The 18,421-nt window shown below is 41.3% G+C and overlaps 1 protein-coding gene across 15 annotated transcripts in view; it reads left to right on the top strand.

Annotated features, from left to right (window-relative positions):
- Positions 1-2,118: 2,118 nt before the first annotated feature.
- Positions 2,119-18,421, top strand: part of Ccdc150 (coiled-coil domain containing 150) — a 96,458-nt gene continuing 80,155 nt past the window's right edge. For 3 of the 15 annotated variants that reach the window (XR_013044164.1, XM_076550388.1, XM_076550387.1), the window contains exons 1-2: positions 3,475-3,627; positions 16,681-16,844. Coding sequence is in view for 9 of the 15 variants with exons in the window: in XM_076550388.1 (XP_076406503.1) it covers positions 3,490-3,627; positions 16,681-16,844 (302 nt within the window). In the remaining 6 variants the exon portion in view is untranslated. Of the gene's footprint in view, positions 2,257-3,474; positions 3,747-16,680; positions 16,919-18,421 lie in introns of those variants that run through there. The other 12 variants (XR_013044166.1, XM_076550390.1, XR_013044167.1 and 9 more) reach the window with 8 other exon arrangements.

The following is an 18,421-nucleotide window of genomic DNA, read 5'->3' as shown; positions in this document are numbered from 1 at the left end:
GGACTTCAGTCTGAGGAAACAAGATCAGCTGAGGAGTTGGTGAGGTGAGGTTGGCTGTGGCTTGCTTTGCTTCTCTGAACTTTCAGCTTTCACCCCAATATCTGGCTCTGGGTTGTTTTTTTTTTTTTTTTTAAATTAAAAGACTATCTAAGATTTGAACAGCATCATATGAAAACAAAACAAGAAAAAGACTTCACAATGCCACTGTTTTTATTCATTCAAAAATATTGGGCAGCTGGTGTATGTGCAGCAATTTAAACAACATTCCTGTACCTCTCTTTTTATTACATTTATTAGTTGACTTTTCTGTGCATATGGGGGGGAGGTGTCACACATGAAACACAGTGTGGGTATGGATGTGATAGAACAACTTGCTGGAGTCAGTTCTGTCCCTCCAGCATGTGGGGCCTGGGGTTTGGACTCAGGTCATCAGACTTGGCCAAAGACATCTTTGCTTACTGACCCATTTCATAGGCCCGTTTCTTCCTTTTAGTGATGATGTCAATATACTGAAACTAAAGGAATGCAGTAGAATATTATTTTAAGGTGTGTTACTTTTGTTTATGTTGCATTTGTTTAACTCTGTGAAGCTGTGTTACTGTGCCTGTGTAAAACACCTGATGGTCTAATAAAGAACTGAACGACCACTAGTGAGACAGGAGAAAGGATAGGCTTGGTGGCAGGCAGAGAATATATATATAGAAGGAGAAATCTGGGAGGAGAGATCTAAGATCTAGGAGCCAGAGAAGGAAGAAGACTCCAGGGGCCAGCTACCAGCTACACAATCAGCCAACCACAGAGTAAGAAACAAAGAAAGGTATTTAGGAATAGGAAGGGAAAAGCCCAAAGGCAAAAAGTAGTCAGGATAAGTTAAGCTGGCTAGAAACTAAGCCAAGCTAAGGCCGGGCATTCATAATTAAGAATAAGCCTCTGTGAGTGATTTATTTGGGAGCTGGGTGGCGGGCCCCCCAAAAAAGTAAAATAACAGCAATAAGGGAGTACTTCAGTCTTGAAAAATGTAAAACAGCTGTAGCAATGTTGCCGTAATGATTACTTGACTTGTAAGAACAAAATGAAAACCTACCTGACCACAAAACCTAATTGGTGGAGCTGAGGGACAAAGCCCTCATAAGGACCACTTAACTGTTGGCCAATTCAATTCACAGGTCTATATTTGAAGCCTGGGGCTGATTTACTGGTTCATTAACTGTTGTGTGGTGATATTTTGTTTGTGTTGTGACAAATAAAGCTTGCCTGGAGATCAGAGAGCAGAGCAGCCACTAGTTAACCATAGAGGTCAGGCGGTGGTAGCACACACATTTAATCCCAGCACTTGGAAAGAGGAAGCAGGAGGATCAGGAGCTCAAGGCCACCCTGGGCTACATGAGATTGAACCAGTCTAAAAGAGAAACAGAGCCAGTTGGTGGTGCCTCACACCTTTAATCCCAGCACTAGGGAGGTAGAGACAGGAATATAAAGCAGGTCGGGACAAGATCTCACCCATTGAGTCTGAGGATTTGTAGAGACAGAATCTCCCCACTTTTGGTCTAAGAATTCAGAGAGGTAAGAACTGACTGTGGCTGCTCCTTTGCTTCTCTGATCTTTCAGCTTTCACCCTGATATCTGACTCTGGGTTTTTATTAAGACTAAGTAGGATCATGCTTCAATTAACAAAGATTCCTTCAAGTCCTAATGTCTATACCCAATGTTGATATTTGCCAAAAGATCTAGATAGCCTATATAAAGTGAGGAACTGGCAAATTCATTTGCCATTCTTGTTTTTCCATGTCATAAGAGATGAAGGCGTTGATTTCTGTGTTTGCATTTCTTTGTCCAGGGAATACAATTCAATCTGAGGGAAAGTGCTGCAGGGAGCTTTGCTGCCATTTTTGTGGCTACAGCCATGCCAAACCAGTGCCATCTCTGGAAGAAGCAGATTGTAGAGTATTATTTTCAGATGTGTTACATTTGTTTATGCTGGGGAACATTTGTTTAGTGATGCAAAGATGTGTGGCATTCCTTTATGTTGCATTTGTTTAACTCTGTGAAGCTGTGTTACTGTGCCTGTCTAAAACACCTGATGGTCTAATAAAGACTTGAATAGCCAATAGGGAGGCAGGAGAAAGGACAGGCAGCATTAGCAGGCAGAGAGAATAAGAAGGAGAAATCTGGAAGGAGAGGAAGGAAGAGCAAGAGAACAAGGAGAGGAGGACATCAGGGGCTAGTGACCCAGCCAGCCACAGAGTAAGAGTGCAAGTAAGATATACTTAAAGTATGAAAAGGAAAAAAGCTAAAGGGAAACTGAATCTTTGGCTGATAAATTTACTCAATATTGAAGATTTTAAATTCATTTATCTGACTTTGTAATTGTTTCACTTAAACTCTTATTTGACAGAGGATAGATAGGAGAAAGGAAGTGAAAAGCACTAAATTTATTCAGTTTAGCTCCCTGACTTAACAGGGAGACTGGAGGTGAATGTTCTCACTGCACCAAAGCCTGAGGCTTTTCTGCGGAGTGCTGACACGCGTCCTTCATCTGTTGGTTCCACAGAAACATCGTAGGCGATTGGAAGGAAAATCATAGACACATTGAAAATCGTCAGCTTTTTTTTTTTTTTGTATATATACTAATGCTTGAAAATAACTTTTCACCTTTCATGTTTGAAGCTTTATTTCTTTTCATGGGCAAGTCCCAGTCTTATGAATGTGTCTTAACAGCTGTGACTTGATGGGCAGGCAGTCTTCCCGGCTCAGGAGGTCCCAGCCACCACAAGAATCAGAACGGCAGAATCAATTCTGTCAAGACACCTGCTAAGTAAAGGAGACCGGACCTCGGATTTGACTAGGTTTATTAGAGAGCTGGTTTATCAGCCAGGAGGAAGAAGGGCTTTAATTGCCCTGCGGGTGGTACACAGTGTTTGGTCCTGTGCGCCAAAACTCAAGTGAAGTTGAATACCACGTTCTTTCACTATAGAAGGTTTTTCGTGGAGTCTAAACACTTTTACAGCAAAACCGAGAAACATCTTTTATTCTCATTCCCTCTTTTTCCCTGTCTTCCCTCTCCCTCCCTTCCTCCCTCCCGCCTTCTCTCTCTTTTCATTTACCTGTCAACAGGGTGTCATAATTTATGCTGAAGAGACAGAAAATTAGAGAATAGCTTCGTGTGGCTTACTGTCCACCCGATCATTATGAAAGAGGGTCGGGTTGGATTCCTTTTACAAGAACAAGCTGATTTTGTGTGTGTGTGTGTGTGTGTGTGTGTGTGTGTGTGTGTGTGTGTGTGTATTTCATTTTTATTCTCCTTAGCAAAAAAAACTTAATTTCCCATCATTCGAAAGTTACTTGATCCTTTGGTCCTCCTACAACTGAAAACGCCTCATCCTGGGCTCTTGCTTCCTGCAAAGTAAGCCGGGTGGGTTGTCTAGGCAAAGCGGACACAGCGGGAGAGGGCAGCAACTACGTTTCCCAGCATGCCCTGCTGGGAGCACAATGGAGCATGGCGTCATCCGGATCACGTGGCGGCGGCGCGTTTCCCGACGCTCTGAGGGAGTCCCGCTAGGGTCCCTCCCCATGCGGAGGGCCCTGCTGGGCAGGGAAAACTACAATTCCCGGCATGCCTCACCTCGGGTGCGCCTGCGTACAGGAGCAGCCCGGCGGGCGAGCGGGTTGGTTTAAAGCGCTGTAGTCCCATGGAAACAGACCTGCTGGCCGCGGGACGGAACTGCAGGCTGGTAGATGAGTTAGGGGTGAGGCTGGGGCCGGGTCGGTAGAGGGAGGTGGGCGGCGCGGGGGAGAGGCCACAGTCCCGCCCCACCTCCCCCGTCCTCCAGAGCCTTGGTCTACCCTGCCTCCGCACGCTGCCTGGCAGTGAAAACCGCCTCCGGCTCCATTGGCTTTGGTTGGAGCGTAGCCGCAGGAGGGTGGCGGGTCGCTGAGACCCCTCCATGAGCCTCCTTTCCCTTCCTGGGAAGGCCTTTTCAGCACTAACGTTACGTTTGGTTTTCTTTTTCTTTTTGGTTTACTGAGACAGGGTTTCTCTGTGTGGCTCTGTAGACCAGGCTGGCCTCGAACTCACGGAGATCCTCCTGCCTCTGCCTCCCGAGTGCTGGAATTAAAGGCGTGCATCACCACCGCCCGCCCCGGCTTAATGTTTGGTTTTTTCCCACTGGTTTTCCTCCCTGGCTTGCTTCCTAGACAAGAGGGGTTTTCATTTGCGCACTGTTTCCTGCCTGTGCTGGAATAGACCTTGTTAAATATTTATTGTCATGTTTGTTTGGCACCCACAGCAGCCAAGGCACTATGTGCTATAAAACAAACTAACTACACCCCCCCCCAAAAAAAAAGCCCCTAAGGACTGTAATTCTACTTGAAGACATGTTAATCAACATGGGACAACTGACTCTTGTTTTTTATGGACTCCCCCAGTGATAGGGAGTTGGAAAGAGGATGAAGGGCATTTCCAACTTTACACTTGTGTTATCGTTTTAAGCTTCTGAGTCCAAAGTAAAGACAGAAAAGACAAGCTCAGCCATGGACTTGTAAGGGGTGTTACATGGGGGTGGGACAGGACCTCTTCAGAGACTCTGAGAATGCCCACGGTGTTAAGGGCAGATTTTTTTGGCTGGTGTCAATTTCGGAAAGAGAGAGAAAGGAGACTGCAAAAGACAAACGCTCTCTTTCTGAGACCTCAGAAAACATGGAAGCTTACCAGTTAGGATCTGCTAAGGTAGGTAGAGATGAATATATTTCATTAAGGCACAATTATTTATTTATTTATTTAGTTAGTTAGTTAGCTATGCTTGGAGGTAGGGTCTTGTGTAGCCCAAACTGCCCTCAAACTCACTGTGCATTGAGGACGATGTTGAGCTTCTCATCCTCAGGTCTCCACCTCAAATGCTAGAATTACAGGCATACACCACCACATGGGCTTGGCGAGCACCCTACCGTGATACACCCCAGGTGCCTCCTCAGGATAGGCAGGGCTGGTAGGCAGAGAGGATATATAGAAGGAGAAATCTGGGAGAGATCTAGAAGCAAGAGAAGGAGGAGGACATCAGGGGCCAGCCGCCAAGCTACACAACCAGCAATGGAGTAAGAAAGAAAGGTATACAGAGGCAAAAGAAAGATGGGTTAACAAAGTTAAGAAAAGCTGACAAGAAACAAGCCAAGCTAAGGCTGAGCATTTATAATTAAGAATAAGCCTCTGTGTGTGATTTATTTGGGAGCTGGGTGGCAGGCCCCCAAAAGAGCAAATACAAACAATAACACCTTCCATTTTTTAATGTCTTTATCTCTTTCTTCAGAGGTTTAAAGTTTTCATTGTAGAGGTCCTTCACTTCCTTGGTGAGGTTTATTCCCAATTGTTTTTCTTTGAGTATATTGTGAATGGGAATGTGTCCATGGTCTTCTCTGTATGTTGGTAGTATATAGAAAAGCTGTTCATTTGTGGAAGTTGATTGTGTGTCCTGCCATGTTTCTGAATTTATTTATTTCTAGAAGTTTTCTGGTAGAAATTCTTGGGATCTCTGTAGTATCATATCATCTGCAATTAGAGATAGTTTGAGTACTTCTTTCCCTATTTGTTTTCCTTTAATTGCTTTCTCTTGCCTGTTGCTCAAGCTGATACTTTGAGCACAATGTGGGGATAGTAGACATCCCTGTCTCATTCCTGACTTCAGTGTGATTTCTTCAAGATTTTCTCCATTTAGGATGATGTTGGCTGTGGGTTTCTTGCATATAGCTTTTTTGGTGTGTGTGTGTGTGTGTGTGTGTGTGTGTGTGTGTGTGTGTGTGTGTGTGTGTATTTTCTCTCTAGCTCTACATTCTCTAGAATGTTTATCATGATAGCATTTTGGATTTTGTCAAAGGCTTTTTCTGCATCTATTGAGATCATGTGATTTTTGTCTTTTAAATCCATTTATGTGGTTTATTACATTTATTGGCTTGTATATGTTGAACCATCCCTGCATTTCAGGCATAAAGTCAACTTGGTCATGATGTATAATCTTTTTGATGCATTCCATATTCTTTAAAATATTTTTTTGTATATTTTTGAGTCTATGTTCATCAGGGATATTGGTCTTTAGTCTATCTTCCTTCCTTCCCTTCCTCCCTCCTTCCCTCCTTCTTCCCTCCCTCCTCTTCTTACCTTTCCTCCTCCTCCTTCACTGTTGCATCTTTATCTAGTTTGGTTAATAGAAAGTTATTGGTTTTGTACAAAGAGTGCTCCTTATGTTTCTACTTTTTTTTTTTTTTTAATAGTTTAAGGATTATGTCTCTTGTTTGAGGACTGTTCTTTGAATGTCTGCTAGAATTCTGCAGGAAATCTGAACTTTTTTTTGGCTGGAAAACTTATTACTATTTGAATATCCTCATTTGTGTTGGGTCTGTTTTGGTTGTTGACTTCTTAGCTTAATTTTGGTGGTTTGCCTTAATCTAGAAATTCAGCTGTTTCTTTTGGCTTTCCCAGTTTAATGTAGTGCAGGTTTTTAAAATATTCCCCTAAAATATTATGAATTTCTTGGTGTCATTTGTAATGCTTCCCTATTCATTTTTTATTTTGTCACTTTGGGTCCTGGCTCTCTTTTGGTCAGGTGGGCTAAGGGTCTGTCAATATTGTTTACCTTTTCAAAAGAACCAGTCTTAGATTAGTTGATTCTTTGTATTGGGGGCGGGGTTGTTTGTTTGTTTTTTCTATTTCATTGATTTCTGTTCTGATTTTTATTATTTCTTGCCATTGGCTGTGTCTGGATTTGGTTTGTTTTTTCCAACTTTTGGAGTTGCATCTTTAGTTATTTAGTTGTGCTCTTTCTGATTTTTTTAATGTAGGCACCTAGAGTTATAAATTTTCCTCATAGGACTGATTTCATTACGTCCTAGAGGTTGTAGTGTCTTATGGTTTTATTTTCATTTAGTTAAATAAGTATCTCTTTCTTTATTTCTTCTTTTATCATTTCATCATTCTTTAATGAGTTGTTTAATCCCTATGAGTTTGTATATTTACTAGAGATTTTTTTCTTTTTGCTATCCATTTCAAATTTTATTGCATTATGGTCACATAGAATATAAGGAGTGATTTCATGTTTTTGAGTTTGTAAAGATCTGTTATTGTATCTCAAGATGTCATCTATTTTTAGTTCTGCTTCTATGTGCCACTGAGTAGAATGTATAACCTTTGGTGTTTATGTAGAATATACTGTAGATAATAAGTCTATTTGTTATATGATATCAGTTAATTCTGATGTTTCTGTTTATTTTTTGTCCAGATGACCCATCTATTGGAGAAAGTAGGACATTGAAATCACCTACTATTAAAAGATTGAAGTTAATCTGTGTTTTAAATCAAGAACTAGATTTTCTTTCTTTCTTTCTTTCTTTCTTTCTTTCTTTCTTTCTTTCTTTCTTTCTTTCTTTCTTTCTTTCTTTTTTTTTTTTAATGAAATTGGGCACCCTTGAGTTTGGTGCATGTATGTTTAGGATTGTAATGTCTTCTTGGTTGTCTTCCCTTGATTAGAATGAAATGTCCTTTTTTATCTCATTTGATTAGTTTTAGTTTGAAGTCTATTTTATCAGATATTTGGATGGCAATGCTTGCTTCCTAGTCTCCTTTTGTACATCCTTTTACTCCAAGATAGTACCTGTCTTTAAACTAAGATGTGTTTCTCGTAGGCAACAGATGGATTTATGTCTTGATCAATTCAGCCAGTTTTGTATCTTTTGATTAGAGAATTGAGACCATTAATATTTAAAGTTGTTATTGAAAAGTGTGTATGTGTGTTTGCTTTTTGTTTTGTTTTTTGAGACAGGGTTTCTCTGCGTAGCCCTGGCTGCCCTAGAACTCACTGTATAGACCAGGCTGCCCTTGAACTCAGAATGTTGCCTGCCTCTACTTCCCAAGTGCTGAGATTAAAAGCATGTGTCACCACCATCCAGCATTTGAAAAGTGTGTGTTAATTGTGGTCACTGTATTGTTGATTTATGTTGGTGTATTTTGTGGTTTTGGTGGTATTTTGTGTTTTAATAATTATAGCTTTGTATTTCTTTCCACAGTCTCTTTGATGTGCTTCTTCCACTCTTCAGCCTGAAATAATGCATTTGTTCTCTTTAAGTTCTTTCACCTTAATTTCACTGATCTGTTTCTTTGTATCTTCTTTAAATCCCTCAAATTCTTTGATGAAATTGAAATTAAGATTTTCTTTTAAGTTCTGTGTCCTGGAGTTCATCTAGGTAGTTCTCATTGGCAGACATTTCTACAGGAGTAGTAGGTTTTATAGAGAAGATACTGGCTTGATCTTTCCCATTGTTTATATTCTTGTAAGGAGACCTGGGCATATGGATTGTTCTCTGTAACACATTTTTTTTCTGTCCCACCAGCCAGCTCCCAGATAATGACATGGAGACTTCTTATTAATTATGAAAGCTTGGCCTATAGCTTAGGTTTGTTCCTAACTAGCTCTTATAACTTAAATTAACCAATTTATATTAATCTACATTCTATCACATGGCATTACCTCTCTTCCATCTTGTACCTCTTGTTTCCTCTCCATGTCTCCTGGCATCTCTTGTGTGCCTAGATTCTCTTCTTCTTCCTTTCTCTCCCTGGAAATCCTGCCTATACTTCCTGCCTACCTATTGACTGTTCAGCTTTTTACTACACCAGTCATAGCAAATACATCTTCACACAGTGTACAAATATCCCACAACATTTCCCCCTTTTTGTCTAATAAAAAGGAAAGGTTTTAACTCTAACATAGCAAAACTGTGTACAATAAGAACAGGTAGGAATTATATCCACAATGTCCAGTCCATTTGTATTTGGCAAATTTAGAGAAAGACTATTTTCTAACCTATCTTAGTGAGTCCAAAGTTTTGTACCTAATTCACTTCCTATCCTAACTTGTATTACCAATGCAAAAGTATCCTTTTAGACCTCAAAGCATTTTCTTAGATAAACAATTTGTTTTTCTGTTTCTCTACCTTATACACTTTCTATCTCTCATGTAACTTTTTGTTTCTGAATTTGGTAACAAGGAAAATTGTAACTATAACTATCTCATCTTCAACTCTATCAGCAGCCTAAGAAGGATATAATATTACCCAAGTAAACAGGAAGTGCAGAGCAAACAACTTCTAAGACTATAGAAATTAAAGAGGCAGATGGCTGTCTGGACAGCCACCCAAGATTCTTCTGCAACATTGGGGCATCTGTCTTTGGCCTACAGACCTAGAATATCTGACAGACTTTTCTATGAAGCAGGAATTTTGAAGAACTGTCCTACTTTGTCTTGGCAAAATTAGGCTGTCACCTTCTTTTGTGTCCTGCTTATTTAGTTCGGGCAGCATAATGTCAGTAGTTGAGGCAAGGGCAGTTTCTTTGCCCAGTGACTAACTTTGTCATAAAGAAAGCAAACTCCATATGGAGGTTCTTCAATGCCCATCATTCTTTTTTGAAATAGATTGTTACGTACTACCAGAAGCAGATGAGTCTCACTCTGATGAAAAACCTTGGCATCTCCCTGTCATGAAAAGTCTTATGTTATTAAAACATCTTAAATGCTATATTCTGGAGGTCTATGAATTGTTTGAAGACCATCTATCTATCTAAAATATAGCTCTGTATAACCTTAAAAGCATACCTAGCATGACTACAAGTTTGATTGTTATAGATGACTAACTACTAACCTGCATTTCTTAATTATTTTAAATGGTTTATCATATTAGCTTTCAAGGACTAGAATTTTACATTTTTAAATGGGTTGTATAGGTACAATGGCTTAAACAAGATTAAACACACACACATATAAATTTTGTATATTATATATGTATGTATATGTAGTATAACAAAAATAACCCTAAATTTGATCATTATACAAAAATCCATACCATTGTAAAATATTTGCGACTAGTGGTTGTTTAAAAGTAGATTCCCATAATTTATATATTATATCCCCCTCTTTTCCCTTCAGAGAGAGGTCCCTGAATCTAATCTCCTTTTAGATTATTTTTCTGACCATTATCAATAACAACTTGTAACCAACCCCTCTAAATGATGGAAAACATCCATAACCCACCACAGGACCAAAAACCACCCACCCCACCTCTTTGGAATGAGGGTGTTGTATTCTCTAGACTGCTTCCTTGTTGTCTCATGGCAATGGCATCTTTAGGAGACCCCAAGTAAATTGGAATACTGGTCAAGTCCTGGAGAGCTAGCTGTATTATTTTGTGTTTATTCTCTGTGTGATAGCGAAGTGTAGACCTTTTCTGAAGTCTTGGCTGAATTTGTGAGTCTGGACCATCTCATCTATCAGCTTTGAAGTTATTCTGTGTGCAGAATTTTGAGGAAACTGCAACAGAGGCATTTTGAGAAGCTGGATCACCAGACTACTTGTCTTTATTGATGTTTGGTTTTTTTTTCCTTCTGAAAACACAAACTTTTAAAGGTAACATATATATCTGCATTAACACAAGTATGGAATGTGCAATATGCACAAGTCCGTTAAAGATGATTTTTTGTTTTATGTTTGACCAGGTAAAAGGCATCTGTTAACTTTATAAGTTTGTTTGGGCTGTATAACCAAACCTCTATCCATGCTATATGAAAGGATGGTATGTAATAATAAGTGATGAGGACTCTGTAGCCAACAAGATTTGTCATGTCTCAGAGCTGTTCCCATAGTAGAGGGATCAGCAAACATGTCACCTGTTCTGTGGTCCTTCTTGATTTCTATTTTCATGTCTATAGCCAAGATTTTCGGGAGGTCTCCCCAATCAAATCTGATCTTCATTAATTTTGAAGAGAACCATAACCTTTTGTTTCCTGTGGAAACAAAGGCATAACCTTTCCCCCAATGTAACATATTTTCTGACTTCCATTTTGAAGTTAAGACGTTCTTAAAATGTATAGGTTGGTTTCATTTAGCAGTTTCCATAACCCAATGTCTGTGAGCAGCTATTGCTTTTATACTTTAGCATTTAAAAATACAATGTCAAAAAAAGCACCATACAGGATCCAGATGCTCTGTGTATTTTCCATCTTTATGTGGCTTATTCTTTTTACATTACTTTAGCTTTTATTTAAAGACTTTATAATTTTTATTTATTTTTTTAATATATTTAATTTTTTTCTATAACTGTCTGTACCCGTTTTCTTTTCTCTAACATCTAAGCACATTTTAAAGCGTATTCTACTGTTCAAAGGTGTTTTGGGTCTAGACCTGACTATCTGCACATCTGCAGCATTTTCTAACTACAAGACAAACCTCAAATGGTCATGTCAGGCTGGCCCCACCCTCCGTGATTCCCTGAGAGCCCTACCCTCATGCTGCTGCATTTACCACCCCAGTTCTGGGAAGCTGTTGTGTCCATGATGCTGCAGGCATTTTACCTAGCACACTGGCTGCTCAAGTGCTCTGCTGTACAGCCTCTTAAAAGATCCCCACCTCTGTACACCGAGCCTACACAAGAGACCATTTTTCTCAGGCCCTATGTGGATATCTGAGCCTCCATGTTGGACACCATATGTAGTTTTTATGTCAGTTTAACGCCTGCACATGAATCTACTGATATTTTAATTATTGTCTCCTGCCCCACAGCCCCTCATTCAGTGCCCTGAAGGCCACTCATGCCACACTCTGGTGAGGCTTCTGGTCTCTCTGCTGCAGCCGGATATGTGGGTTTAAATTAAGTCTATCGTTCTATGTATCAATAAGATTCAGAAGTCAAAGGCTAGGGTGAAAACCTGCTAGCTCAGGCTGAGTAGCAACTGGCTGACCTTGTTTTTCATCCAGAGACAGTGCAAGAGACACATTTCATCCCACAACCAAGAGGAAACTCAAACTCCAGTCCCTGCCTTTCCTTCCTGTGTGCCTTCTCGATCCAAATTTATGACTTCTCTATGGGCAATTCCAGTCATCTAGTGGCTCCACCCCCTAATTCAGGGTCTAACTATGGGGCAGTCTCAGGGGTGTCAGAGTGTGATCAAAATATTCCACAACAGTTCTGAGTTTATTATGAACAGAGCAGGTTGGGGAAGCAGAGTAGGTGTGTGTGTGTGTGGGGGGGGGCAGATTAGGTCTATAGGTTGGAAATGGCTTGGGGTGTAATGAAGTCAGTAGACAGAGGGGACTGGGGGTGGGGAGATATGCAAGGATGTGCTTTCTGTTCCAAGCCTAGATCTGTCTGGTGGAAAGCTTGGATATGATGTGTGACAGTCCTGTTTTGGGATTTTGGACAAAATGTTTCACCAAGGTGCAACTAAGCTGGTGCACTGGTTGTGGGACCCAGGCTGGATGTGGTTGTTGGTCAAGTTCGGCTGGGGCAGAGGGGGTGAGGCCCAGGGTCGACCCTGGAGGAGGAGAGCGTGCGAAGTCTGGGGGCTGAGTCCAGTTCTATCATACGTGTGTGTGTGTGTGTGTGTGTGTGTGTGTGTGATATGATATGATTATATATATATATATGATGTGACTAAACAGAAGAGTTTAATTTTTCCTAGTTTTCAGTTCCTAGCATAGAATTTTGAATAGAAATCTACATATTATGTGTGTATTTTACCACCCTCTTCACTCAATATTGTTTGTGATTTGGATATTATTGTAGTACATTTTTTACTGTGTATGGTATTCTTTTGCACAATCCTGAGTGGTCACTTGAGTAATTATAGTTTAGAACTATTATAAGTAATGTTTTTATCAACATGCTTATACAAGCAGCCTGGTATTCATATGAAAAGTGAACGAGCTATTGATTGTTTTTAATAAAATCTTGTGCCAGTTTTTATTATTGCTACTGTCAAGCATCCAAATTTAGGATTAAAGCAGCACTCATTCTGTGCTCCTTTGTAGAGACAATGACACATAGGTGTTCTAAAGGTATTATCTTTTAGCTGGGATGTTAGCAACTAAAGATGAAGTCTTTGCTTTTAAGGTTCTATTTATTAGCCTGAGCTACAGACCCGTGACTCAGAGGATCTGCCACAGGACTGTGGATTGTGGGAGTGTGTATAGCATTTTGCTGCTGTGTTTGGGCATATCAGATCCAGAGGATGGGATGAATGAGTAACTGCAATAAAAGTGAGAGACTTTGACTTTCAAGCTTCACTTCAGCAGATACATGTATTGGATGCAAGTCCTTATCTTACACTCCTTTAGCATCCCCCAGTTACTGAGGGTCTTCTTGCTGACTGCCAGGGCTGCCCTCTCATTGCTCAGCATCCCTATGCCACAGTTACTTCCAAGGACTCCGAAGCTTGACATTGATTTTTGTTTCCCCATGGTGGGGTGAGGCATATGTCATGGGAGTGGTTGTTGGGCAAGAGAGTTTTCAGATACCCTATGACCTGTTACTAATAAATCCCTAAAGATGGGTTTGTTTCAGAATGCACCCTTACAGTGGCTCCTTGGTAATGTTTACTTTCATACGTTCTGTTCCACTTGATAACAAACACTACCTCCCTTCAACACTGTGTTCTCCCTGTCTCCTCTGAACTCTTTTGATGGAGCTCACAAGGACTGGGGGGCTGAGGGGAGGCCCGAGAGGGATTCTGGTCTTGCAACCTGTCGTTTTGTTTACCTCTTCCTTCTACAACCAGAACAGCAGCGCTGGTGATGCTTGTCACCGGGAATGCCTGTGAGCAGGGACAGGAATTGAATCTTTGAGCTGTGCTGTATTCAGAGTCAGCGATCAGAGGATAGAGGATTAAAACCCTCCAAATCTGCTTTCCCTTCTCAGCTGCAGCTAGAACCCTTGGTAGGAAATGGAAAAAGAGCCAATAATTCCAACGTTGAGTCTTCTGTGTGGCAAGTGCTAATCCTCGCCTCTGAGATGAATGCTTGCACAGACCTTCACATTTCGCTCGTTATTGTCCCTCTGCAATGAGATTTTCATACTTGAAGGCCACTTCCTGAGCCCTCCAGCCCAGTAACGGTATCCAAGGAGATCCCTCTCCGCAAGTGTTCCCTTACAGAGAATACAGAATATCACTGTTGCTTCCCCATCCTTAGCCCAGTTTTTCCCATTTTGGAATAGGAATATTTACCCTGTGCCATTCTATGTTTGAAGTGTACAACTTGTTTTGATGTTATAGGAACTCACAGTTAAGAGGCTTTGGATGGGGACTTTTTAAAGTTACGCTGAATGAATTTTATACTATAAAATGGCCACGAGCCGTGGGATGGCTTAAAAGCAGTGTTTTGGAGTCACATTGACAAGGAATGGAATTATGATAGTTAGTGTTACTAATTTAACAGAATCTAGAATAACCTAGAAGATGGGCATCTGAGCCATGTTCCTGGGTCATTTTCTAAATAAGACTGGGTGGCATGTTGGAGCCCACTAGGTTTCCCAGTGGCTGTACCCAGCAGGACTGCATAAGAGGTTGATTGGGCCATGGGCCTGGGTACCAGGTGACTGTAACTAGCAAGGGGGAGGTCTTTTGCCCCACCCCTTGGCATTGGTATAAATAGACCTTTGGAATAAAGTTCTGGGCCAGTGGATAAGGATCCAGGCCCACCTGAGTCTATCCTGTGTTCGTTCTATCTATCTATCTATCTATCTATCTATCTATCTATCTATCTATCTCTCCCTAAGTCTCTTATTCCTCAAGAGTTCCTGGGGTAAATAAGTATGGGGGCTGGTCCCTTACAGTGGTACCATCCCTTGACAGGAGATTTGGACTCTATAGAATGGAGACAGAGAATTTACAATGGTTGGGTTTCTTCTCTGTGATTACGGAAACAGTGTTGCCAGCTGTTCTGAGCTCCTCCTGCCTTGACTTCCTGTCCGCGGTGTACCTTGTACTGGGGACGAAAGTCAACCCTTTTCCCTCCGAAGCTGTTGGTGTGCGAGGGTTTTATCAGAGCAGGGGGAACAGGGACAAAGGTGCCTGTGAACCAGGTCTCTGCTTCTCCGTAAGTACTGCGTGGCCCTCTTAGCTACTTTTCAATTCCTGTTACAAAGCACCGTGTCCAACAACAACAACAACAACAAAGTATTTAATGTGGGACCTAGAATCCACGACTGTTGTGTTGGAGAGCATGATAGGCAGACAAGCAGGATACTGGAGCAGTAGCTGAGAGCTCACAGATCCATCCACAAGCAGGAGACAGAGGAAGCTAATTGGGAAGGGTTTTTGAAACCTCAGAGCCCACCCCAGTTACACAATCATCTAAGAAGGCCACACCTCCTAATGTTGCCTAAGTAGTTCCACCAGCTGGGAACCAGGCATTCAGACTTATAAACCTGTGGGGCCGTTCTCATTCAAACCACCACAATGGCTGACTGCAGGAGGGCTTTGAAAACTTGGCCTCATATGAGAGAAAGAAATGGTTAATTTGCCATTGATACCTGTAAAGAGTTTTTGCTCATATTATGAAAATAAGGTTGCAAGATGTTTTTGAGCACTGCTGCTTCAGTGTGGACAAACAGTAAGCTAATAATTATGTTTGTTTTATTTGTTGTGTACAGTGTATCTGTTTGTGGTTTGTGTGCATTTGGAGGCCATAGGTCAGCCTCGGGTCACTTTGTTTTTTGAGGCAGGATATCTTACTTGCCCTGGAATTGACCAATTAGACTAGGCTGCCTAGCCAGCAAGCCCCAGGGAGTCTTGCCTCTGCTTCCCAGTGCTGTGCTCATCTGTACACAGCCACCATCTCCAGCTTTTTCATGGGTTTTGGAGCTTGAATTCAGGTCAAGGGAGGAAATCAGAAAGCCTGCTGGTGCAGACATTCTCACTCTCCGCTTCCTGGCCACTGTATTATGAGCTGCTTTGCTCCACACCAGCCTTCTCATGATGCTGGGACGAAGCCTCTTAGTTTGTGAGCCAAAGTAAGTCATCCTTTTAAGTTTTTCTCGGTGGTTTGTTGTAGCAACAAAACGTCGAATACATCAGCTTAAGGGGGAAGGATTTCTTGTAACTCATATTTCCATAGTTTTGGGTCTGTGGTCGCTCGGCCCCATCACTGTGGTCCTGTAGCAAGACAGAACATCCTGACAGGGTAGCAGAGCACCGCCACTCTCTGGGAAGCAGTGGGAGAAATGAGTGGGAAAAGAGGCAAGTGGTGCCCTTGGCAGACGCGTGCCCAGTGTTCTACTGCCGCCTCTAACGAGCTGTTACCTCCCAATAGCTCATTCGGTGTAAATTCATCAAAGATAGCCCTCCTCAAGATCAACCTTCAATAACCGGATCCACCAGGCGGGATACCAAGGCTTCAGCATCAGTTTTTTGGAGGACACTTAATAAACTATGCAGTTATAATGGGAATAAGTAGTAACAATAGAGAAAACTCCCTCAGAAGTCTTAGGTTCCTAATATGTGACCACTAAAAGCAAATAGGGTAGACTAGATTATAATGTGATAGCAAAGTACTTAACAATCTCAATAACTTACCACAGCTACATAGGTCTACTGTTCACTCATTTTATGTCATGAATGTTTCACTCTGGGACCCTGGCCCATGGAACAAATCTACCTGAGATGTTGCTTATCTCATGAAGGAGAGGGAAAAACAGATGGTGAATGAGAAGTTGGCTTTTAAAGCTTCTCTTCATATTTGAGCAAAATAGGACACATATCTATTCCGTAGTAAATAAGACAGGATGTATAATCCTCTCAAGGAAGGGCCAGTGACTGTTTCCACCAGTAAGAGAACCTCCCATGCTAATAGTGTAACCTTGTGACCTTAGGTGCGTATGGAAACTACAGTGTACCGACCAGTCCTGTCTCCAACCCGCGTCAACGCAACAGCGTCTGAGACGTTCACAGTGCTTCAGCAGAAGATGAGAATTGTTGAGGAGCAGACCAGTTCCCTGAGAGATGACCTGCTGATGCTGGGCTGTGCTGACAAACGGTAACAGAAAGTTAGCTAGATTGTTGCTGCAGTGTGAAGACTTTTAACCTGATGCTTAGCAAAAAGCAGATGAGGTAGATAATTCCGGGAAATATGTTTCCGTGTGAACTTTGACGCAAACATATTTTTAGATAGAGTTGTCGTTCTGTGATAGAGTGTCTTTGTTACTTTTCTGTTGTTGTAATAAAACATCTTGACCAAGGCAACTTACAGAAGAAATGGCTTATTTGGGGCTTCCTGTTCCTCAGGGCTATGAGTCACCATGGTGGACTGGAGGTAGAAGCAGCAGGCGGCTGGAGCAAGAGCTGGGAGCTCACTTCTTGAACAGCAGCCAGGAAACACAGGAGATACTGGGAATGGCAGGGGCCTTTTGAAACCTCAGAGTCCACCCCCAGTGACACTTCCTCTACCAAGTCCACACCTCCTAACCTCCCCATATGGGGCTATCATTCCGGAGTCTGGTATTCAAATGCCTGAAACTTCTGGGCAAATCTCATTCAGAGCACCACCAGATGTTAGTCAGATCTGTGTTACTGTAACAAAATACCCCAGAGGCCATCTTAAGGGAGGAAGGATTTGCTATTGGCTCTCTGTTTCAGAAGTTTGGGTTCTTGGTGCTTGGCCCTGTCACTTGGGTCTGAGGTGAGGCAAAATATCACGGCAGAGAAGACTCAGCAGACCTAGAACCTCCTGGCAGCAGAAACAGAAGTGTTAGAAGAGTGGGAAAAGACAGGTTTCCTTTAGCAGTCCCCAGCTCCTAATGGTGTCCTCAGTGTGCACTCGTCCATGGTAACTCAGTTCTGTTACCTTTCCATGGGTGGGTCCACCCCCGGGTACCTTTGCCTTTAACATGTGAGCCCTTGAGGAGCACTGTATGTACAAGCCGTAAACATAGCCACAAACAATATTTTAGATCTTATTTGGAAATCATTTAAAAGAAAAACTGAAATGATTCAGGCCTTTAATTTGGTCTTCATTTTTTTCCTCATATGTATTATAAATTAAAAGGCAGGTTTGAAATCCTTAACTGTTTCATGCTTTAGAATGAGGAACTATTATAGACCTGTTTTTTCCCCTGTAGTGCTAAAGAATTTTTTTGTTGCTGTTTTAAAGCTCGTTGGCTTGTTAATAGTTAGGGTTATACATGTTTATGCAGCCAATATAGAATTTACTGGTGTGATTTGTTTTAGAAAAATCATAAGTATTTTCTGAGTGTCTCATATTAAAACTTTATAGTAGTGTAGTTGTTATTGTAGGGCACATAAATTACTTTTATCATTTAAAGATTAAATTTGGTATAAATGCTGAGTATTTTGATAAAACAATAAGAAATTGTTTCATGTTGTTTAAATATATTGCTTCTATGCTAACTTTAATTTCTAAGTTACCATTATAAAATTAATATTAACCATGTTTTATGTGTCAATGTTTGGTGTTGATTTACATAAGAAGTTTTTTTTTTAACTTCAGATTAAAATAAACAGCCAAAGGGATGGAAAAATGGCTCAGACTAAACTGTTTGCCATTCAGTATGAGGGCCTGAGTTCAGATCCCAGCACCCACACCCACATACACGT

Source organism: Peromyscus maniculatus, chromosome 13 (genome assembly GCF_049852395.1).
Source record: "Peromyscus maniculatus bairdii isolate BWxNUB_F1_BW_parent chromosome 13, HU_Pman_BW_mat_3.1, whole genome shotgun sequence".
In the NCBI taxonomy this organism is placed as follows: Eukaryota; Metazoa; Chordata; class Mammalia; order Rodentia; family Cricetidae; genus Peromyscus; species Peromyscus maniculatus.
The sequence above is the reverse complement of the archived record's forward strand: the minus strand, read 5'-3'. Positions and strand labels throughout refer to the sequence as shown.